We start from the raw sequence: 24,038 nt of genomic DNA, 5'->3' as shown, positions 1-24,038 counted from the left end.
TCAGCTGGAGAAGGGATAAGGTACCCACTCCAGTATTCTTGGGCTTCCCTGGTGGCTCAGCTGGTAAAGAATTCACCCGCAATGCAGGAGACCTGGGTTCGATCCCTGGGTTGGGAAGATCCCACAGAGAAGGAAAAGGCTACCCACTCCAGTATTCTGGCCTGGAGAATTCCATGGACTGTATAGTCCATGGGGTCGCAGAGTTGGACACAACTAAGTGACTTTCACTATGACTATGTGCAGCCAGAAAGAAAAGAAAAAACGTAAATGGGTGAAGAGATGGATTGAAGACAAGTAAAAGGACAGGACGACGGGAGGGAGGAAGGAAGAATGGAAGCAGAAAGGTATGTGGATGGACAGAAAGATGAACGGCTGGATGGAAAAAGGGGAGGGAGGAAGGACCAAGATATGGAAAGGGGGGGGTGGGAAGGCTGGGGGTGGGGGGATAGATGAGTAGAGAGTGGATGACTGAATAAGTGGACGGTGTATGTGGTTGAGACAATTCCTTCTCTTGTGCCCCTCTGCCATGCAAATGCCCTGGGGTGACTCACATTATGGGTCCCTAATAGATGTGGACCCACTGAGACAAGACCCCCCTCTCCTAAACACATAGGTGAGGGTGGTTGAGGAAACACAGGGGACCTGCCTGGCCTGGCTGAGGCCTGAGGATGCCCTTCCCTGCTCCCCAAAGGGGGCTCTGCACCCCACATCCATGTGATGCCCACAGGAACCCTACAAAGTCTTACTTCTCTTCTTCTTGCGCCTCCTCTTACTCTTCTTCCCCAGGGCAGCAGAGCACTCAGAGCGCATGGAGGAGCTGTGGATGCTGGCGCTGTCGAAGTCCGACTCCTCTCGCTCATCCTCCTCGCTCTGCAGGGGCAGGGGAGGGCCCTGTGAGCCCAGAGCTGGCCCAAGGGGCTCGTTTCAAGGCTTCTCAGGTCTGGGCAGAGGGTAGGGTGTGGCAGGGTACCATGGAAGCTCCAGATACAGGGTATTGTCTGCAGTTCATCTCATCTTGCCACCCAGCTAGAACATCCCCTAGCACTCTGGTCCAGGCTGATGGCCTGCCACCCTCCCCAGGCCCTGCTCTCCAGCCCTCATAACTCTCCCAGGCCCTGCCCTCTACCCTGCCAAAGTCCAACACATCCCTCAAGGGGAAGCCCTAGGGACGCCTCCCCCAAGGAGCCTTCCCAGATTTCTCCCTAATGAGACCCGCTGCACAGCCTGTGTACCAGGTCTGGCCTATTCCATTTGCATGTCATTGGCTCTCTCCTAGTACATGCCCCCAAACCCTTCCAGACTGTGAGCAGTTCCAGAGCGGGCTGCACCAAAGTGGAGCAGAGGGCCGAGCACCTTAGTCTCGGCTCAAAAGCTAAGCTGAATGGGGACACCTGCTGCTCCATGCTCCCCTCCAAAGCAGCTACACTTGAAACCTGTCACTTGCCTCTTCCAAAGGACAAAGAGATGGCTTCCATCCCTGCCCCTCTGCAGGGCTGAGAGGTGGAGGGAAGTAGGTAACCTATGGGAGCAGGAGGTAGGGATGAATGCCCCCTACCCCCGGAGAAAGAGGGCTCGAAGGCTCAGACACGGACTTGGGGTCATTCTGAACCGAGTGCCAGAGCTGCCCTTGAAGGGCTGGAGCCCTGCCTGCCCCCACATGCAGGCCTCCTTCCTGGGCCCACTCTCCTAGCAGACCTGGGCATCCAGGCCCCACCAGGACTCTCCCGCCTGCTGCCCAGATAGAGAGGCAGCTGGGGCCAAGGGAGCTGGGACTGAGACTCCAGCTCAGCAGGGTGGGCAGGAGAAAGAGCTGGAGGCATGGACCACCCAGAGGCCACACTCCAGGGACCCTTGGAAGGATCCAGGCTGACCCCCTCACCAGTCAGGTGGGGACACAAGCCCAGCAGACAGGCATGTAGTGTAGGAAGAGAGAGTGGGGAAGGGGAACAGGACCTGCCCCCTGCCTGGTACAGGAGAATGAACTGACAGCCTGCTTTTCAGTCATCCAGTCTTTGCATGGTGTGCACTCCAGACACTCTCACGCTCACACTCGCACTCACCGAGGACCCCTTCTTCCTCTTGCTGCCGACCCCTCCGAAGCGGAACTTGAGCCCAGTCACCTTTCTCCCTTTGCCCTTCTTCTTCGCATCCTTGGAGCCTTTGATCTTCTTCCTCACTCCAGGCCCTGAAAAGCAACACGGCTCGCTCACTTACCACCATGCTTTCACTCAGCCTCACAGCACCCTGGTAAAGAAAGGATCATTTCTGCTGTCACCTCTTTTCCAACGAGAAAACAGGTTCAGAGAGGTGACATCTTTGCTTAAAGCTGCACAGCAAGTAGCAGGGGAGGCCAGAGCATAATCCCGGTCCGGTCTCAGTCCTAGCCACTGCACTGCCATCTCGGAAACAGCCCTGTCTCATCCCTCTCCCCAGAAAGGAGCTGTCCCCAGTAAAGCCACAGACACCCAAGGGCCACCAGGGCCACCAAGGGCACACCCACCTACCTGTAGTCCATACCTGGGCCCTGGAGGGTTGGGCTAGAGCAAGGAGCCCTTCCCCCAGCAGCCAGCCTCCAGGTTGCCTACTATACCCCAACACTGGCACCACGCAAGACCTCCCCCACCTCTGTGGCCAGTAGAGGTGAGGCTGTGTTTTTATGGAGCTGGCCACAGGACAGTTATCCACCTGGGGAGTAATGACCCGCCTCCAGCAGCCTTTCCCACCAGGCTGAGCAGGGAAGGTGGGGGCCTGGAGGCAGATGGCCTCACCCGAGGCCCTCCTCTATCCACATCCACACAGAGAGATGGGGCTGGCAGCCCGGCTGTAACCTCAGTGGCGCCATGGAAAATCTATTTCAATTTTTCAGGCTTTGAATAGGCAGCTCAGGGAATCGATAACTCAGCAGCTGGAGCCCAAGAGGAAATGAGAAAGAAGGCTGGCTGGGCGGCTGGCGAGGGAGTTGAGCGGGAGCAGGTGCTGAAGACTGCATCACTTGCCCACCAGGGTCCCTGCGGGACCTGGCAAAGGAATGCGTTGTCCCAGAGACCAGAGCTGCTTGGGGCAGAAACAAGAGGTCCCCACAGTCTCCTCCGCCCTCCATCAAAACCCAGGTCACTGCACCAGGAAGGTGAGCTGCAGGTGAGCCCACCATTCAGAGTCTGGGGGAGATCAACGGCCCTACCCCCACGGGGGCCAGAAGCCCTCCACTCAGGGCAGAGAAGCCCCTCCCCGAGAACTTCAAGTCACAGAGAGTGCCTCTGCTGTCCCCACCCAGACACCACCGCGGAGTCCGATTTTGTATCTGGATCTCCTTCTGGGTCTCCCTGGGAGGCCGGCCCTGACCACACCCATGCCCACCCGGCCCAGGCACTCACAAGAGGGATCAATGGGTCATTTTAGGACCCCTTCTCCTGGGAATGGTGCAGCCTCAAACACAAGAGCCCCTCAACTCCCAGCAGCCTGGGCCGCCGCAGTCCCCTCCTCCATACCTAGGAAACCTCCCAAAACTCTGAGCCCACTGTCCCCTCCACTTGTCCACCAGCCCCAGAAGGGAGGCAGGACAGATGCTACCACATAGGTGAGAAAGGGCGTGTGGATCCAAGGTCCACCAAGGCACTAGGTCCTGAGTAAAGACCGGCCCAGCTGTCCCAGCTGCCCCAAGCTATAGGGTCTGGGGGGCCTCAGACAGCAGCACTGGGTGCCACCCACCCACAGCCATACCCTTGCCCTCTTTGGTCTTGGCCTTGCGGATGGGCACAGGCTGGGGTGCCTGCTGGGGGCTGATAGCCAGGGGAGGCGCGATGGTGACCGTCTCCACAGCCGCAGCCACTGCTGCTGCAGCCGCTGCCGCCGAGCTGCCCTTGAAGGGGTTGTTGGCACTGAATTCCCGCCACTTGGCACCCAGGACAGTCATCATCTTTGACATGGGGATCTTCGGGTTCTTCTTGGCGATGAGCGGTCTGCACAGGGGTGGGGGGAGGCAGAGGGTGAGGGCAGCCCAATGGAGGGGACAAGACCCCCATGTGACTCCTGCAGGGCCCACCCATCTTCTCCCACATTTGGAATATGTGGCAAACTGGGAAAAGTGGGCTGAATGGAGGGCCAAGGAAGAGGATCAAGCCAGAGAGAGCCGTCCACCCTCAACACCCCTGACTTCCTATTTACAGGGCTGGTCACCTTCTAATTGGGTTTCCAGACCCAGTAAGACTGAAGACCCAGAGGCAGGGGCCTCCAGCAGGACCCTAGGGGTCCAGTTCCATTTCTTCTAGAGCTGAGAGTGGCCACGGGGGTTTAAGACCTCGGGACTGATTGGGGCCATGGTTCCTGGGGGCAGGACCAGCAAGGGAGGGCAGGACCATCTGTGGAAGTGAAAGGTCCTGTCCCTCCTGCCAGCTCTGCCCAGGGTCAATGTCAGCCCGACACTCCCCCCACCCCAGGAGCCCAGGACCCTATCCCTCTGGCTCCCCACTTGGTTCCCCCAAAAAGGCCATCTCCGTGGGTGCCCAGCCATGGTGGCCCCGAGGCCCACCTGAGGAACTGGCTGAAGGCTTTGTAGTTGGTCAGCGTGTGGTAGTCAGCCTCGGAGAACAGGTAGTCCACATCATCCAGGCCCCACTCGGCCATGAGCTGCCCCGAGGACTTAGGCTCCTACAGACACAGGGGCCAGAGATGGAATCAAAGGTGGGGGTACTTCTAACCTGCACCCCCATCCCTGGGGCCCCACCCAGGAGGCCTGGGAAAAGCCGGGGTGATCATGTCTGCAACGTGCAACTTAACAAGAGCAGTTCACACCCCAAACTGAAAATATCCTAGAGCACTCCAGGCTGCCAGTCCCTTGAGCAGTAGGAATGGCTCAGATGCCAGCTTATGAGGGGGTGCAGGACCATGTATCTGGGGGGAAGCCATGTGCATGCCCAGGGCAGGAATAAGTACAGGACTCGCTCTCTCTGCCCCAGGCTGTCACCTTGGGGTGATACAGTCACACTTGGACCTCATGAAAGGACAGGCTGCTGCTGGGTTCTGGGGCCAGGAAGGTGTGCCCTGGCCAGAGCAGAGCATGGAGCAGTGGTCCAGCTGGGGGCAGAGCCCAGAGAGGGGCCCTCAGCAACTGCTTCACATTGGGAGCAGAGGCACAGGGAGGTATGTGAGTTCCCAAGGGCACAGAGATGGCCAGCCCGGGCATCAGGTCACCAAGCAGACCCGGGATGGCTAAGATGGGGGACAGCGGGTAGTGCTGACTACGAGATTAGAACCTGCCAATCAGACTCAAGTACCAATCCTGGTTCTGCCACATAGTGTCAGTGAGAAGTGAACAAGCTAACTTCACCTCTCTGTGCCTCAGCTTCCCCATCTGTAAAATGGCGGTAAAAGCACCTACCTCATGGGAGGGAAGGAGTTAGCAGAGGTCCTTGGAACAGTGCTCTCACTCAGATTCCCCAACTTGTTCTAGGCAGCCCAGCCCCGCCCACCAATCCATTCCACCAATCAGCACACACCACTCCCAGGCTGCATCTTTGGTCCAGGTGGGCATGTGACTTAACCAGTCCAGGCAAGGGCAGCCCTAGGTCTCCTATAAGGAAAACTAGGAGACAGGCCAGCTTCCCCTCCTGCTGGATGGGACACTGGGAGTCCAAGAAACCCTGAGCTGCTGTTACACTCATTCTCAGCCCTGAGGATGCCTGGCCTGAACCCAGAGCTGACCCCGCAAAGGCAAAGAAACAGGATCACACCATCGGGTCCCCCAAACTGGAGTCCCCTTACCTCGCAGCTCTTGGGGCTGCTGAGGGCTGTCTGCTCCAGCAAGAGAAGGCCATCCAGGACACACAGTCTCCCTCAGCCCCAAGGGACCCGCTTCCTGGCCTGCAGATCTCTGTGATGGTTCAGAGATCCTCCCATGTGGGACCTCCTCCCTGGGCCGACCTGCCCCTGACACACAGTCATTCCTGGGGGCACATCAGGCCTCTGCTCCCACCAGGAAGCAGAGCAACAAGTGAGCAAGCAATGGCATCGCTCCAGGATCACCCTGAATCGCTCCCATAAGTTCATCTTCCAAAGCTGTCAGCCTCTCAGCTGTTATCAGTTACAGATGACTCACAACACGCCAGCCAGCTAATGAGCTCCCCCCTGGGTGTCAGGGCACCACGGGCACTTCCCAACTTCAGTGGCTGACAGTCACCACCTCTGCCTCACCCATCAGCCACTGTACTAATATTTACAGAGCGCTAATCTGCAGATCCGCAGCCAGCCCAAACGGAACCTCGGGGAGAGATGGACGGAAGCAGGAGACGCCCGGGTGTGCTGCTGTCACCTACCCCTGCCCACCTTACCCTCAGTCCTCCCCCGCTCCATGGAGTGGCCTTGAGATTTCTGGAGCCTTGGCTCAGTCACATTGCTCCCCACATTCATGTTCACGAGGAAGAGGCTTCTGCCCCTGGGGAGAGCTGTAGGCCCATCGCTACAGCTGCCCTGGCACACTCTCCTAGACACCCATGCGGGCAGAATTTCAGAACACGTGCTAAGTAAATCCCCCTTCTACAGTAAGCAGAGCTGTCCAGCTGCTGCTGCTTTTTTTTCTTTCTTTCTCTTTTTAAATTTTTGGTTGTACCATGTTCAGTCCCTGAGTCAGGAAGATCCCCTGGGGAAGGGCATGGCAATCCAGTCCAGTATTCTTTCATGCAGAATCATACAGACAGAGGAGCCTGGTGTCCTACGGTCCCTAGGGTCGCGGAGAGTTGGACATGACTGAGCATGCACACGCAATATATGGGATCTTAGTTCCCCAACTAGGGATGGAGCCCATACCCCCTGCATTCCAAGTGCAGAGTCTTAGCCACTGGACCACCAGGGAAGTCCCGCAGCTGCTGCTTCTTGGCAAAAGCTCCATTTGTTCTATTTTCCCAAACTGTTCCGAGTGAGAGGCTCCTGACACCAAACTTGAGTTCAGACCATCACTCCCCTCGGAAACAGCTCTGCGCTAGGCCAGGCAAAACAACGGACATCAGCAAAAGGCTGCCTGACTTCCTCCCTCAACTCCTAATGGTCATCCCATTGTTATTTCTGATGTGTCTGGAAGACTTGTAGATACAGTATTTCTCACAAACTCGTGTCCAACTTTTCCACATGTGCACATGGATACACTCACACCCCCAGACCCATCTGCCCCTACACCCACTGGTGGAAAAGGAGGCTCTTCACACAGGGGCTCTGGGGTCAGAAGGCAGAGAGCTGGCAGCAGGGGCTCAGCCCCCCTCCTGAGTACCCCCCACCCCCAGCCAGGCCTCAGTGTTACCTTGAGGCACCCATCTTCATTGTCATCCTCCTCATCATCTTTCTTTTTCCGTTTAGCTTTTTTCTCCTTCTTGTCCTTGAGTTTTTTCTTCTTCTTTTTATTCGGGGAGTAGTCACTGCCTTCACTCTCCGACTTCTCTTCCAGATCCTCTTCATTTTCCGACAGCTCGTCATTGCTCCCCTGGAAGAGAAAGGGGATGCTGAGAACAAACAAGGGCCCCCAGTCCTAGGCAGCAGTCCTGCCCTGCAAGTGGCCTCCTGGAAGAGTCAGTCGGCCCATGCTTTCTGGATCAGTCTCAGCCACCAGATCACCAAAGCTCCAATCACCTGGAACCAGTATAGGGCAAGGGTCTCATCCTCGACATGACAAACGGTGCCGTGCAGGTGAGTGAAGGTATCGTGTGAAGCCAGGCTTCACCCTCACAATGCACAAGCGCACGGCAGCTGTTTGGACGGCCCCAGAGTGAGGTCCAGGCTCTGCCTCAGGTTTCTGTGGACTCAGATTGTAACACAAGTGTCAGGGATGACACTTGGACACACAGAGGATGTGATGCCCAGAGCCAAAAAAACAAAATGCAGGCTAGGCTGGAGAAGGGCCCCTGGCTTCTGCCCCGGACCCCACCTCCGCACCACTCTGCTTATCTTTGCATCCTATGGAGCTGTTTGTGTCAAGTGAAACCTGTGGTTAACATACAGCGCACGTGCTCAGTGCTCAGTCACTTCAGTCGTGTCCAACTCTTTGCGACCCTATGGATCGTAGCCCACCAGGCTCCTCTGTCCATGGGATTCTCCAGGCAAGAATACTGGACTGGTTTGCCATGCCCTTCTCCAGGGGAACTTCCTGACCTGGGGATCGAACCTACATCTGTGTCTCCTGCAAATGGATTCTTTACCCACTGAGCCGCCAGGGAAGTCATCCCAGTCTTATCTGCATGTGGGCTCTCCAGAAGCTGCTAAGGCATAAGCCCACCTTCCCCACGGCCCTCATCCTGGCTGCTTCATCTCAATATGAGACAAGGTAATTTAGGCAGCTCTTAAGCTTGGCTTCCTTGATTTAGTTTCCCATCTGTACAGGCAGAAAATGGCCCATATATATGGAGATAAGGGTGTTTACAGACAGAGCATCCCCTATTAGAAAGTCACTGTCCCTCTGAGAAAGCTGTGTATTTAGGGTTTTGAAGATGCAAGTGGGCTGAGGAGGCCCCTTCAAGCCAGGGCCTGCAGGAGAGGCTGGACACAGATGCTCCAAGGAAGATGATGTTTGGCATTGTCATGCTGGTGGTTTACTCTCTCTTCAAGGTGAGCAAAGAGAGGCACAGTAGAGATGAAGAGAGAACTAGGGAGATGAAGGATGTGAGAAGAAGGAAAGGAGAATGAGGGAAGGAAGCAAAAGAGGAAATGGAGAGGGAGGAGGAAAGAGGGGACGAGAGAGAGGAGGGAAGGTGGGGGAGGGAAGGAGCATGTGGAAGAGGAGCCGAGCAGACAGAGGGCAGTAAGGACAGTGGGTCTGTCTGTCCAAGCCAACTGCTGCCCTGTCCAGCCATGTTTACAGTCTGAGCATCTCTTTCCAGGAGGGAGGTTCTCCCTGAGGTACATCTGGGAAAGGACCCACCTATGGGGTTCCTGCACTTCCTGATGCTTCTGCTTGCTCAGCTCACTCTCTGCCTAGGCCGGCTCCCTGCTTCCAAACCTTTTATGCTCATTAAGCTGCTGAGTCAGTGTGCTGGCTGGTGGCTGACAGGCAGCAGGGCCTGGGCCTTTCCAGAACTCAAGTGTTTCCCAGAATATTGACTCGGTTGGCCACACTAGGCCCCAGGGGCAGTGAACCAGTCCTGGCAGCTTCCAGAGCCTACCCAGGACAGGACAGCCTCACACGCAATCCTGTTCTCAGCGCTCATAGCCACAGCTCCCAGCTCTGCCTCTGTCTGGGGAGGCAGAGGTCACACAGTGATGTCCATTCCCTCTGAGGGTGTAGAGTTCGGCCAGCTTGGAAAGAGCACCCTTCGGAAGACCTGAGAGACAGGGCCTACACCCCAGCGAAGGTAAGGATGGGAAGAGGCAGCCACCACCAGCTTCAGCACCGCGGACAGGGCTGTGGGGCCTGACAAGGGAGGGGCTTGGGGCTGGCTCTCACCCACCCACAGACCAGATCAGGGATGAGACAGGTGGACCCACGACAGGTTCTGGGGCTCCCTTGAGAGGCTTCAGGACAGAAGCTGTCTCTGAGCTAAGAAATCCTTGCTAACCAGGAAACTGGGCAAGTCACTGCAACACCCTGACCTCAGTCTCCTCATCTATGAAATGGGGATGCTGTAAATGGCAGTAAGAGGAACAAAGGAGGTCCTGTGAGAGAGAGCTTTAAATATTTTGAAATAGGGGAGACTCAAGTACCCACAATGCCCCCAGTTCTGCTTGGAAGTCGAAGATGCGACCAGGACCACAAGCTGGAGGACTCAACCAGCTTCATCTCCCTCGTTTCTGCAAATCCAGACTGGATTAAAGTCAAGTGCATGGACAACGCCTGCAGCTGGACAACAATTACAGTGTAGCTGAGGCTTCCCTGGTGGCTTAACAGTAAAGAATTTGCCTGCCAACGCAGGAGATACAGGAGACATGCATTCAATCCCTGGGTCAGGAAGAGGCAACCCTTCCTTCAACTCTTCAACTGGAGGAGGAAATGGCAACCCATTCCAGTATTCTTCCTTGGAGAATCCCCATGGACAAAGGAGCCCGGTGAGCTACAGTCCACGGCGTCACAGAGAGTCAGACACGACTGAGCACACATGTGCGTGCACACACACACACACACACACACACAGAGGCAACAAGAAGGGGCTGTTATGGCTGCATCTGTGGGGTTTTTCCTGAACATCTGCTGGGAGCCGGATCCCAGGCTACCACATCCCAAGTGCAGGAGCAGTGAGAGGTGGCCGGCGCAGTTCTGAAGGCAGGGCCCAGATGGAGCTAGAGGGAGGAAGAGGCAGGGAAGGCCCCTCCGGCAGACACTCTGTGTGTGCACAGTGCAGGAGGCGCAGGCCTGGCAGAGGGCCCCAAGCTGGGCACTGCCAGGAGGGTTGGTCCAGCAGCCACTCTGGATCTAAGTGGGGGAGCAGGAGGGCAAAGTTCCTTCTAGAGGAATGAGCTGGAGTTACACTGGGCATGTCAGTGGCCCCAATCACCCACTAGGGTGACAACGATGGCAGCCTCCTATTTCACAGAATGGGGAGACCTTTCATCACCCTGTCTACCTGCATTGAGGAAAGCTGGCCGGAAAGAAGAGGTGATTCCCCAATTTTCCAACTCCCCATCCATTCCCTAATCTCCTCTGTGCCCTTCCTTCTCCCCCCACCAAAATGAGGCTCACCTTGCCTGGTCCACCCCTATCTGTACCCCAATCTCATCCAAGCCCTCTTGCTCACACAGCCAGGGGCAGGGGGCTTGGTGGCTGGTGGGATGCAGGACAGGTCTTTGGGAATGAGTTTCCTGCTGGTGCAATAATTCTGTACCCACAGCACCTCTCTGCATCCATCAAGACCAGGGCCTCCTTTCTCTGTGCTTTGTTTTTCCAAAATCTTCCCTTGCAGACAAAGGAGCAAAAGGAAGGGCAGCACATGGTTCTGAAAACAACTGGAAGAGGGGTCACCTATCAGCAGGACCTGGAGGGATGCAGAGCAGCCAGTGGCCAGAAGGGCAGGAAGGACCAAATACTAGGAGGAGACCAGCCATACGGCATCTTGAAACTTTTGGGGGTGGTGCAGGCCAAGCCACATTCACAAGGGAGGTACAGGCACAGGACAAAATCCCTGAAAAAATTCCCTAAAGCAACCTCAGCCCCAAGCCACACCTAGGCTCTGAACATCAGGACTCATCAGGCTGTGACCTTGGCGCTGTCCTCTGGGCTGCAGCTGCCCAGGCGTGACTACAGGGGACACCCCTGATGGTTGAAGAACTCAAGCAAACTTGGAGTCCCGACAGAATCCATGTGCAAAGCTGCCTTAGATGCTACTCCCAAGTTGGGCATGTGAGGACTTGGGGGTAGGCAGGAGGGGTCTCTGCCCTGAGCCTCAGGCCCACAGAAGGCACAGTAAGCCACCAATGCAGGCCCTGGGGATCCCTAGCAGGCAGCCAGTGTCCACCCTTCCCCCCTGCAGCTCTGCAGATGTCGTTCCATCCAGGCCTTCCATCTCCCTCTCCCTTCCTTCTATGCCTGAGCTTGGCACACACCACATCTCTTAAAAAGGAGGCATTTCAACTCAAAAGGAGGGACTCGGAGAGTTGGTCATTCTCAAATTGAGGTCCTTCAAGATTGAGAGGGAAAAAGAAAGAATGAAATATGAGCCTTCCCATTCACGAGTGTTATAAACAGTTATAATTTAGCACTGAATAATTGGTTGCTATGGTAACCGCTGCAGTACAGGTTGAAATCATCTCTCCCTCCTGCGCTGGGTCTGACAAGGAGCTTCATCTACATATGCTCAGGTTCCGCCGAAGCCCGGTTATTTTATGTAAATCAGAATTCACGACTCCCTGCCTGTCCCCCCACCCAGCCCCCGCCAAAAGCCTGCTGCTGCATGGGTTCCACCACCCGGGGGGGCCCTCTGCTCCCTCCACCCATGGTCTTGGGTTGAGGCCACCTGGATGGAGATGAAAAGGAGCAAAGGGGTGACATTCCCCCACCCACATCATGAGAACTGCAGGCGGGTGGAGGAGCGGGCAGTGGGCACATGGCGGCCAAGATCCCTCTCTCCAGAGGCAGCGTGTTTAGATCTCAGAAATCTGACAGCTGCCAAGTCAGGCTCTCAGCGGTGCGGTGGGGGTGGGGGGCGGGGGGCAGCAATGGTCTGAGGGCCACATTGGGGGCCTGCCTGGCACTGCCCAGCTCCTGCAGCCCTCCAGTTTCCCCTGGCCTCCATCCCCTCCGAGATCTGGAATTGCATCTCGGTGCAGAGGAGAGAGGGTGAGGAAGTGAGAGGAGGGAGGAGAGGATGAGGGAGAGGGCAGGAGGATGATGAGGTGGGCGGGGAAGAAACGCAGAGGAGGGAAGAGGAGGCCAGGGAAGAGGTAGCGAGAGACGAGTCCCTCACAGAGGCCAAGTTCCAGCCACAGGAGTGAGAGCTGGGCTCAGAGACAAAAGCAAAACCCTGTGTCCAGGTAGGGCCGGAGAAAGGAGATGAGAGACCTGGGTGATCAGGGTGATCCCAGCACGAGGATGGCAGGCACCAGCCCTCCTGTCCTCAGAAGCCACCAGCCCCTCTCCCCTGGCCGCAGGCCCCTCACCCAGCCCCCGCCTCACCACCGCCAAGACTCTGCCCACATCCTGCCTCCTTCCTGACCAGGGCCTCGGGGAGGGGCCTGCTGTACCGGTATCCAGGAAGGCCAGAGAAAGCTCACCCCCACCTGGAGCCGGGAAGGGAGGCCACAGGCCCCTGGGGCTCCCCTCATGGGCCTTCATCACCATTTGGGAACCGGGCAGAGACCCAGCCTGAGGCCTGAGACCAGCCCACGCTGGCCCAGCCTCCCTCCCTGTCCCAGGAAAGAAGCTGAAAGAGAGAAATCACTGAGGACCTGGAGAAGGAGGTGCCTGTGCTCAGCCCCAGGACCCAGAATCCCCCTCCACCCGCATCCAGGGAGACCCGAGTCTGGGGAGTGAGCCCAGTGGCCGCAGCAGATCCAGATTTCACAGCTCAACCAGGAAGTCAACCCCTGGATCCCAGGGCCCCACCAGCCCCACACCATCTATTCTCTACTCGCAACAAGGACAGACCTGCAGGCCAGGGTGGGGAGAGGAGCTGCACAGGTCCCCCATTGCAGGGGGCCCAGTCCATTACATCTCCCTGAGGGGGAGCCTCCAGGCAGGGGTCCCCCTCTTCCTCTCTCCTGCCTCCACTTCCCCTCCTGGATAATGGGGACAGGACGCTTCAGCTCACAAACCTTCCCACACGCAGCCCTGGGTTTAGGGGTGGGGTGTCCTGGGAGGGGACAGACCTGTCTATCTGGGAGCACAGGATGCCAGGAGTGGGCAGTGCATTCAAAACTGAGGTGCAACAGTGATGAAGAGCAGAGTGTTGGACAGGGGTGGCGCTGGGCCCGGCAGAGACTCAGGCCCCTCCAGGGGCAGAAAGGGCAGTTTATATGCTCCTGAGGAGACAAACAGCCTGCCAAGGCCGCAGAGGGCAGGGAGAGCCTAGGCCAGGAGCCTGGACAGGGCAGCTGTCCTATGGGGGCCCCCCAGAAGCGAGGGCAACAGCTCAACGGGCAGTCCTGGGGAGGATGCTGACCCCAAGCTCTGGGCACAGCACAGACAGGATGCACCTGTAAGGCTCCAGCTGGAGGAGGCGGGGCTGACCCCTCCCTGCCCCAGTCCCTGAGCTCCTGACAGGCCAGCCCCGGCTGACCACCACGAGAACCCAGGGGCACGGTCCAGGGCAGGCCCCGTCCTGCAGACACTTGTAGGGTAACATTCTGGATGTCCCCAAGGCTACTGGCCTTCCCCATGGCACTGGTCACATGAAGGCTCCCTCCCGGCCCACATCTGATTTGCCCCCCAACAAGGGGCTGGGGGCAAAATGATGACCACCCCCCCTTACTGCAGACACAGAAGTGAGGCTCAGACAGGTGCAGACAGTGGCCTGGGAAGATCTGGGGAAGAATCCCACCCAGCATGGCCTGCCCGCCATCACAGGCCCTTTGTCTTCAGGCGTCTCCTCCTCCCCACTCCCTGCAGCATCTTCAAGGACCCTCCAGAGCGAAGTCATAACACTCCCCCACCTGCACAAAGCCTTGCAAGGGACAAGCCAAAGGCCCACGGTGGCCTTTGAGGCACATCAGAGAGTTCCAGCAGGCTCCACACACACAAGCACATTGCTACTCTGCCCCCAGGGTCACCAAGCCCATTAACACCTCCCCCACAGCCTCCCCTGTGAGGCTGGACCAGAAGGGTCTCCTCTGGACAGGGGAGGTGAGAAAGCCAAAGAATCGACAGCGCTTCCCCATCAAAAACCCCACAGGCCAGGGGAGGACCAGGCTGGGGGGACAGGCTGCTGGACGTCCCTTGGGCCAGATCTCAGCCATGTCACCATGACCCTGGGCAAGTTCATCTCTTGAGCCTCCTCTGTAAAGCAAGGTGCACACCACCCCCTCCCTGTAAGACTACCCAGAGGATGGGGTGACTCCAAGGAGCGGTGGCTGCTCCCACGTGGTGGGAGACAGGAGCCCCCACGTTGCCCTAGGATCATCCCCTCTTAGTGCAAGGGGCTGTAAGCTACAAGTCGGCCCCAGGTTGCACCTCTGCCAGGAGGTGATGATCATCTGACCCCGATTCCCAAGGTTGATGTTGAGGATAAAGTGATTCTGTGTGGAGTGTTCTGGAAATGTGCACTCAGATTACTCGGAGGAGACCCATCCCATACTCAGGTCTCCTTATTCTTCTCCGACTTTGACCATGTTCATCAGGACCCCAAGTCACAACAGGTTGGATGCAGCAAACCCAAGGGACAGATGCCTGCCAGCGGTGGCAGAAGGTGCTGCCCAGGGCACCGAGGAAGTGGACACGGAGGCAGTGGACACAGGTGCAAGCAAGAAAAAGGGCCCTTCAGTGAAGAGGTGCAAGCGCCGGGGACCCCGTGTTGTCACGGCCCAGGACAGCCACCAAGGGGGAAAGAATAAACACCCCAGAACACTCTAATTAAGAAGATAGCACACTTGGGAACTCCCTGGCGGGCCAGTGGTTAGGACTCTGCGCTTTCACTGCCGAGGGCCAGGGTTCAATCCCTGGTTGGGGAACGACATGAGATCTGTCTCGGGCAGGTGTCGGTGGGCACTGCTCACAGCAGATGCCCATTTTGGTGTTCTCACACAAGTTCGGTTCTCAGGACACACCCTCCCTCTCTGGAAGGTCCTGGGAGTCCAGGTCTTTCTCAGGCCCAGGAGGAGCAGCCAAGCCCCGCAAGATCCCCGGCCCTGCTCACCTCTTTCTTCTTCCTCTTCCCTTTGGACCTGTTCTCCTTGAGCTTCTTGGACTTTTTCTTCTTGGGGAGGCTCACGGGCTCCTCCGGGAAAAAGTCATCGAAGCCTTCAAGGCCACCATCTTCTTCTTCTGGAGGAATAAGAAGGGGGAGGGAGTGACTCTGTTGCCTTTAGGGAGATTCACCCAGGAACAGAGCGAGAGGCGGGGCCGCTGGACAGCAACCTCCTCTGCTATCCAACTGTCCCAGGCCAGGGCCACCCACCCCTCCCTGCTCCCACTTAAAGCCCACCCCGTCTCCCTCCATCTAGTTCCCCTGCCCCAACCCCTCAGAGTCATCCCCAGCCCCTCGGGCCACGTCACACCACTCTACTTCTCTGGGCCTTTCCTCCTGTCATCTGTAAAATCAGACAATAACCATCTTCCTTGCTACAACAGTGCTCCGGAAACTGAAACAAAAACGACTAACTTTGGTAACTAACAAGCCGGGCTCCTCGGGAAGAAAGCAGTTCCACAGAGTCAGAAAGCCATCTCCAGCTGGCACAGGGAGGGTCAGGGCCTACCTCTGCCCTCCAGAGGCCTACAGCAGGGCCAGGAGACAGCTCATGAGTGCAGGTAACATCACCCTAGGTGATGCCAGGTGCGCTGTGGGGCAAGTGCCTGGGAGTTTGGAGGAGAGACCAGCGGTGCAGATGCCAGGACTCCCTTTAATAGGGACTTGAAGGCCATGCTGCCCCGCCACCCGGCCTAGTCCCCAACTGCACCCACGCAGGCCCATCCCCGTCACGTGGACCCGGACACGCACAGCGGGGAGCCAAACACACTCCACTGGGTGCTCCAGACAGCGTGACAGTCCCCAGAGAGAGGTGCGTTTTCTAGAAACCGCCTGCCTTTCCTGAATTCCTAGCACTTTCCTCCAGCCGAAAGTCCAGGTGAGCAGACAAGTATGTCACGTGGGCATCTCTGTGCTTCTCGCCACCCCCCAAAGGGAGCCTGTGGCCGGGGTCTAACCCCCACCCAGGACGTCAGGGGGATAAAGAGTATGACCCCTGAGTTCTGTGGGGGTGGGGAATGGGAGGGTCCTCTTGGGGGCAAATGGCAGCAAGACAACACAGGAAGAACAAACACCCAGAGACATCCCTGCTGGTGCAGTGGATAAGACTTTGAGCTCCCAATGCAGGAGGCCCAGGTTCAACCCCTAGTCAGAGAACTGGATCCCACATGCCACAACTAGGAGTTCACATTCCTCAACTTAAGATCCCATGTGCTAAGTCACATCGGTCATGTCCAAATCTTTGCGACCCCATAGACTGTAGCCCACCAAGCTCCTCTGTCCATGGGCTTCTCTAGGAAAGAATACTGGAGTGGGTTGCCATGCCCTTTTCCAGGGGATCTTCCTGACCCAGGGATCAAACCCTCATCTCTTATGTCCCCCGCATTGGCAGGCGAGTTCTTTATCACTAGCGCCACCTGGGAAACCCAAAGATTCCCCCATGCTGCAGCAAAGATCCAAGATCCCACATACTGCAATTATGATACAGTGCAACCAAATAAAGAATTTTTTAAGTATATAAAATGCTATTTAAAAAAAAAAAAACACCTAGAGGAGAGCTATATCTGTCCTTCTGGGATGAAGGAAGATTCCAGAATGAGCCAGTAGAACCTCCAAAGGGTCCACACCAAAGGGGCTTCAAGAAAGCCAGTCCCCCACACCATGACCCCCACCCCCACCCTCATGGCCCATGTGCACAGGCGGGGGCACAGAGAGAAGCACCAGGGGGTGGGGACAGGACAGGGAGTCTCACTTAGCCTCAGGCTGGCCTCTGAGAGGGACCCCACTGTGAGACTGACATTCTGGGAGACTCTGAGGAAGGCAAGACATGCCAGGGCCACCCAGGGGACTTTCCTCTGGGAAATGGACTGAGTGTCCTCGATGAATCAAGTTTAAATAACAGGGCCCCACCAGGACACCTTTTAGAGCAAAACATCCTGGCTGCTGAATGCGTCAGACCCACAGATGTTTGGACACACATCTGCACCTTGGACACCTCCAACATCCCCCCCATCCTCCACAGGGGTCTACTCCAGGGCCTGGGGGCTTCCCAGGTGGCACTGGTGGTAAAGAAAACAATGCAGGAGACATAACAGATGTGGGTTCGATCTCTGGGTTCAGGAAGATCCCCTGGAGGAGGGCATGGCAACCCATTCCAGTATTCTTGCCTGGAGAATCCCATGGACAGAGGAGCCTGGTGGCTACAGTCCAGAGAATCACAAAGAGTCGGGCATGACTGAAGCGACTTAGCACACAGGCAGGGGCCTGAGACACCTGACCCCCACAGTCACCAGTGGGGAGGGGGAAGGTACCCCTCGTCACACTCTGGATATAGCTAGAGGGCGCTGGTGACTCTGGCGGCCCAGTGAATGCCCCTCCCACCCCTACGCCCTGGAGGGCCATCTCCCACTCATTCTACTCCCTCCCTGGGGAAGGTAGGGGCTGCACCACTGACTGGGCACCACTCTGCACCAGGTTCTCCTCCAGGGTAGCCAGGGGCCTATGGCCTGACCGCCCCCACCCCACATCTTGCACAGCAGAGGTCGGTCCACTGGAGCAGGCGGCAGGGCACGCCCGAGTTCCAGTCCCTCCCCATCCTGCCAGGTGAACACAGACATGGAGAGAGCCAACTCCAGGCAGGTGAGGGAGCTGCCACGGAAGAAGGAGTGACCTGACAGTGGGCTGAGTGCTGGCCATCCCCAGGAGGCCAGCTCAGGGGTCCTGACCAGCAGAGGGGGGGGCAGTGCCAAGGACCCTGTGGAAGGCACAGCTGCTGTGGCTGGCACAACGGCCAGGCAGTGAGGGTGGGCCCAAAGCTGGGATTCACGTGGGCAGGCTTTGAGAGGAGCCGGGCAGAGGAGGCAGGAGCCAACCCCATCTTGTCCCCTGGACCCTGATGTGGGAGGGGCAAGGATTCTCGTGCCAGTTGGAAAGGTGCATGGGCACTCCCAGAGCCATTCAAGAGTGGAGGGCTCTGGGGAACAACGACAAGGCTGGCTGGGAGCCAGGCTGGGGATCCGATGCCCATCCACGCCTGCCCACTCCCCCACCCACCTCCACCTCCCCTGGAGCTGCAAAGAGACCGCCTGGGCAGAGCCACCCCCGCACCCTGGCAATGCCCAGCACAGTTATGTAACAGGCTCAGCTGATGCAATCAGGAGGGGGCCTCTCCCTCCTGCCTCCAGCCTCCTCCCCACATCCCCCATCCCCTCAACAGGGCAATCCCCCAGACTGGGGAGGCCAGCCCAGCACACAGTCACAGACTGACCAGCCAGCAGGCACAGACAAGGGGATGTGCAGGTGGCTGCAGGAGATTCAAGAAGAAAGCGGGGATCGCCCATGGGCGGTGCCCCATCCTGCCTGGGAACTGGGTAGGGGCACCTCGAGCCTTAAGAGGATAAGGCCTCAGGCCCTCTGCCCCTGGACAGACCCCTCCCTCCATTTTCAGGAGACCTCACAGCCCAGGGCCATCTGCCTGGTTAAATCCCTCCTCTGGGAAAGTTCCAGACTGGCACACGATGAAGAGGACCCCATGCTGCCCACCCGCATTGTCTTCTCCCGCACGGCTTCTGGTAGCCCTGAGGACCCCCAGGGCTGACCTTCTGTGACAGTGCTCCCACAAACCCCCATAATTTCCGCCCAGCCCTGCCCCCTCCTCCGTCTTCTGAGTTTCCAGAACCAGACCTGAGGAGTCATATCCAAGCAACCCTCCCTGGTGCCCCTCCCAGAGCCCAGCCCTGCATCCCCTCTCCAGGGCATCCAGCCAGTGCTAACATGGGAGCCCGCAGGCCCTGGGGTGAGGGCACCGAGGAGAAGCAGCCTCAGGACTCCTCATCCTGCCGGCTCCCAGCTCCGCTCAGCTCCCAGCTCCGCCTGGCTGCCCCACACAGCCCTTCCAGGCTGCCTGGCAGTGTCCTCCTGCACCAACCTGCCCCTCCAGGGCCCCAGGCTCCATGGATCCCAGACGGGCTATAATTAGGACCCATTTGCCCTGTTCTGTCTCCCAGGCCTGGGGAGGGGGCAGGGGAGGCTGCTTCAGAAACAAGACAGGGGGACAGGCGGGGGACCCTGAACACAGGTGCCTTCTGTGGCTTTTCCCCGAGTTTAGCCCCAGCCCCTCACCAACTCCCTGCACACATGGGCTTAGCCCTGAGGGAGCCCAAGGCTGCTCAACAGGCTGCAGCCCAGGCAAGGGGCATGGACCCTTCCCAGAGAAACACCTTACAATAAACAGCGGATCTACCTACCGCCTGCACCAGGCTCAAAGCAGGTAGCGTATGTTTGTTTCTAGGACTTCATCTACTCCACACAGCAACCCAGGGAGACAGTATTACCCTCATTTGCAGATGAGGAAATAGGCTCCAAGGATCTCATCACTTGCCCACTTCTCAGTCTCACAGCCGGCAGGTGGCAGAGCCAGGATAGAACTCTGGTTGGTGGTCCCCACACCTGCCCCTCCCTCCAGGTGTAGGACCCCCCCAGAACTCAGCCCTTCCCTGCACTTACTTAACAGGCATTTAAACAGCATTGCCCCTGTGCCACGCGTGGATGTGCCCTAGGGACGCTGAGGTGACTCAGGCTGGCCCCTGGTCTGGAAGGTCATCTGGGCTCCCTCGGAGTGGGGGTGGTCTGGGCTAGTCCACCCCAAGTCCCCATGCTCTGCCCATCCCCTGCCCCCGTCCTCTGGGGAGGGGTAGCAGCAGAGCCCAGAGGGGCCTGGGAAAGAGGGCAGCCCCCCCAGGCAACTTAGCAAACACAAGGTGATCAGAGCAGAAGAAAAACATGATTGTGAAAGGAAGTTAGGTCATCTGATTCCGGCAGCTGATGGATCTGGGGAGGCGGAGCCAGGAGCCAGATCAAGAGCTCCATCACAGAGGTCCAGAAGAGTGAGCAAATGTCAGTGATGGGGACCCAGCTCAACGTCCACCCTCCCCTCCAGAGCCTGGGGAGAGGGGCTCCTTCCGTTCCCCCAGGCAGGAAACAAGACCACCTGGTGACCAGGAGGAGGGACAGGGGAGCACAGGCTTCAAACCACCGCCCCTGCCTGGTGGGGTGGCCCCCAGTCCCTTCTCCCCTGAGCTCATATCTTCATCCTTATAATGGGCCGAGTCCTGGGAATTCCCTGGTGGTCCAGTGGTTAGGATTCCACACTTCCACTGCCAAAGGCATGGGTGTGATCCCTGGTTGGGCAACTAATCCTCCAAGCTGAGTGATGTGGCCAAAAATAAATAAATAAAAATTATAAAACAAATGGGCCAAGCACTGCCCTTCTCACAGGATGAGGAACTAGAAACTGAGATGCAACTGATGTGCTTGGCAATGGCAGGTGGGGCCCAGGGCCTCAGGGAGGTTAGGATGGCAGGAACTGAAGGACTTGGGGGTTCAGGCATCGCTGGGCCAGGGATTCTCAGGACTACTCTAGGGCCGAACAAGGAGGGGCCACCAAGACTAAGATCCCCATCAGTCCTTGGAGTGCCCCCACACCATGGACCTCCACAGATAATGGCAGGGGCAGGAGGGGGGGCAGTACTTCTGCCCAGGAGAGGATTAATAATTTATTTATGACATTTAACAAAACCCAGACATCACCTCATTGGCGTCTCATCAAAGAGTCAGTCCTGAGCACCACAGGCAGGCAGCAGGAGCGGGGAACAGGGCAGGCTTTTACCCTAAGGGACTGGGGCCCAGAAAGAGTGAGGAGGGAGGAGGGTGAGGGCCCAGAGCACTGCCAGGGAGGAGGAAAGAGAGGCAGGAGGGAGGGGATGGGGAGAGAGCCCTGGAGGGCCAGGGACACAAGAGGGAAAGAGAGGGACAGCCAGACAGAGAGGAGCAAAGACTCAGGGAAGACAGACTCAGAAAACAGACAAAGGGACAAACAAGAGAACAAAGTGAGAAGACAAACAGGGAGAGGGGAATAAGGACAGAGCCAAAGGCAGAAAGTCTCCAAGTTCGACCTGCAAAACCCCCAGAAGGTCAGACACTATATAGTATGTTCAGTACTTGGCTCAGAGAAGGCATGCAAGAAATCTGTCTTGGGTGGGTGAGTGGATGGATGGACAGATAGATGAACAGATGAATGGACCAATGGATGGATGGATGGACTGGACAGATAAATAAATGGATGGGTGGATAGATGGATGGATAGATGGATTCAGTTCAGTTCAGTCACTCAGTCATGTCCAATTCTTTGTGACCCCATGGACTGCAGCACACCAGGAGGATGGATGGATGGATGAATAGATAAATGGATGGATGGAGACTGGGTTGGATGGATGGATAGATGATGAGTGGGTACGATGGCTAGCCAGTGGGCAGTGGGTGTATATGGTCAGTTGGTTAGTTTTGTGGTTGGATGGGTAGATGTTCAGAGGGTACGTACATGGGTGGTTGGATGAACAAGGGGGTGGGTGATTGAATGAACTGATGAAATAATAGATCAATTGGGAATGAGGGGAGTCCCTCACAGGCCAACCCACTGGGCAAAGTGTGCTGATCACTGTGCCCCCCTCCTCTCAGCAAAACGTATTAAATATGACCAGGCTCTCACCATTTCCCCAGTGGCGGGGGAATGAGTTAAGAAAATATAGACCTTTGGGAAACATGGTGCTCTCTCCCTCTTGGTCCCTCTGCCCACAGAAGCCTAGATGGGGCCCAGTCCTGTGGGTCCACAGGCCAGTCAAGTGCCAGAGTGGTCCCACTACCTGGCCAGGAGAGAAGCTGGGCTCACCAGCTCTAGGAAATCCAGCCCCCCGACTGTGTGGGATGGAAGGGTTGGGCCTACCAGGCGGGTACTTCTGAGGAAAAGGCCTGGAGTGCCAAGCCCTCTTCTCCTTCCTGCCTACCTCCCTCCAGCCCCTCAAGCCCAGGCTCCCTGCCCCCAGCTTACCAGATGAGGGGGCATGTCTCGGAAGCATTTCCTTGGGGAAGGCAGGCCAACTGCCCCCCTTGGATGGTGCTATAAGCCATACTTTACGGGCACCTATCATGTGCTGGGCACTGTGACCTACATGTTCCACGTGCACCATCTCACCAGTCCTCATAATAACCCCTCTATGAGGTAGCTGGTGTCACAGTCCCATTCCACAATTGGGGACACTGAGGCAGAGGGACCAGGTGTCCTGCCCAGGGTCAGGCCGTGAACAAGCAGCAGGGGCAGAGCCACTGACTCTCTCGAGCCCTCTCGTGGACCAGCCCTCTGAATCCCCAAGAAACCTGGCAGCCAGGGTCCCCGCGCCCAAGAAGCAGGCACCCTGCCCTCCTCCTTCTCCAAGCCCCCCTCCTCCCTCCTCCTCACCCACTGGCCTCAAAGCCAGAGAGCTGGCCTGGGCAAATCTAGGTGGCAAGAACACTGCTGAGGAGGGTGGGAGACAGGCGGAGTGAGGAAAGCAGATGTGACAAGTACTGAGCCCACCACAGCAGATTGAAAACTTGGAGTGACAGCTCCCAGTACACCAGCTCCTCCACCAGCAAACTGCCACATGCAGGACCCACCCCTGAGGGCCAGGGTCACCAGCTCAGGTTGAGGGTTGCAGAGAGGCTGCAGCGGAGGACAGGGGCCTGGGCGGCCAGCTCTCCAGGAGAGACACGAGGCCTAGGCTGAGGCTGTCATCATATCCAGAGCTCAGGGTGACCCAGGGACCCCCCCCCAGCCCTCAGACCCCAAGACTGTGCCCCTCTCTCCAGCACCCACAGTGCCAGGCCCAGTAGGTGGTCACAGGGTCAACCTCAAGGGGGGAAGCCCACTGATACAAGTCAGCTGATGAAAATATTCCAGGGAAATACTGTCAAGAAAATGAAGCATTAAAATGGGCCTGGGAATGAGAGAGGTGGGCCTACACTCAGCCAGGAGCTGGAGACCTGAGTAGCAGGAAGGATGTGGTCGTGAGCTGGGGAATATTGGGTCTGGCAGAGGTCACGGTCAATGTTCAGAGCAGGATGGAGCCTGGGGAGTTCCAGAAGAATCTAGAAGGCTAATACGTGAGCAAGAAAGTGGGAAGTGACAATGGGGGTGGAGTAGAACAGGGGTTTTGCAATCGGTTCACACCAGTGGGCTGGGGTCTGCTTTGTGTTTACAGAGGTGACCCTGGCTGCTGAGTGGAGTGTGGTTAGTGAGGACTGGTTAGGAGGCTTGGCAGCCCCCAGGTAGAGGGGACAGTGGCTGGGACCAGGGACACAGAGAAGGGCTAGGAGCTCAGAAAGGCTCAGGACACGCTCTGAAGGTGTCTCCCTGGTGTCAAGCATCTGGTCTTGTGGAAGGCAGGGTAGTCTCTGTTTGGCAGGGCTTTGAGGGGCTTCCTAGAGACCCTGGGGCCAACCCTACCCCCCACACCTGCCTGGAGCAATGGATGCAAGCAGGAGGGAGACAAGGTGGCGGGCAGGTGACTCTGGCTGAGGCCCAAGCCCTCTGGCCCTAAAGGAGTGAGCTGGGTGCCCATCGGCCTGAGGGCTCTTCCCTGGCCTTCTCCTCTCCCCACTCTCGGAGCCCTGACACAACCAGAGAGATTCAAAGTGTATAGGACAGGGAAACAGAGGACCCCATCAGGGGGTTGATGAAGTCCTGGAAATAAACCTATTCAGGTACTCTCAGCTGTCCACTGCCCCCATCAATCAGTGCCAAAAAGGGCCACGCCCTGAGTGCCATGCCCCGAGGAAGCCAGTAACCAGCTTTCCCTAAGCTAGCTTCCTGGGTGAAAAACAGCCCTGGGTTTCAGTGCCTGTGCTGGGCCTCTGTGTTCC

At 57.5% G+C, this 24,038-nt stretch overlaps 1 protein-coding gene across 1 annotated transcript in view; it reads right to left on the bottom strand.

The window, feature by feature from the left end:
- The window catches only part of CHD5 (chromodomain helicase DNA binding protein 5), a 67,620-nt gene that overhangs the window by 41,735 nt on the left and 1,847 nt on the right, over positions 1-24,038 (bottom strand). The window contains exons 2-7 of the mRNA XM_069544845.1: positions 15,255-15,382; positions 7,289-7,468; positions 4,529-4,647; positions 3,721-3,959; positions 2,061-2,185; positions 747-870 (exon numbers count right to left, since the gene is read on the bottom strand). Of these exons, the coding sequence (XP_069400946.1) occupies positions 747-870; positions 2,061-2,185; positions 3,721-3,959; positions 4,529-4,647; positions 7,289-7,468; positions 15,255-15,382 (915 nt within the window). The remainder of the gene's footprint in view (positions 1-746; positions 871-2,060; positions 2,186-3,720; positions 3,960-4,528; positions 4,648-7,288; positions 7,469-15,254; positions 15,383-24,038) is intronic.

Source organism: Ovis canadensis, chromosome 12 (assembly GCF_042477335.2).
Source record: "Ovis canadensis isolate MfBH-ARS-UI-01 breed Bighorn chromosome 12, ARS-UI_OviCan_v2, whole genome shotgun sequence".
NCBI classification, from domain to species: Eukaryota; Metazoa; Chordata; class Mammalia; order Artiodactyla; family Bovidae; genus Ovis; species Ovis canadensis.
This window is presented reverse-complemented; position numbering and strand designations above follow the sequence as displayed.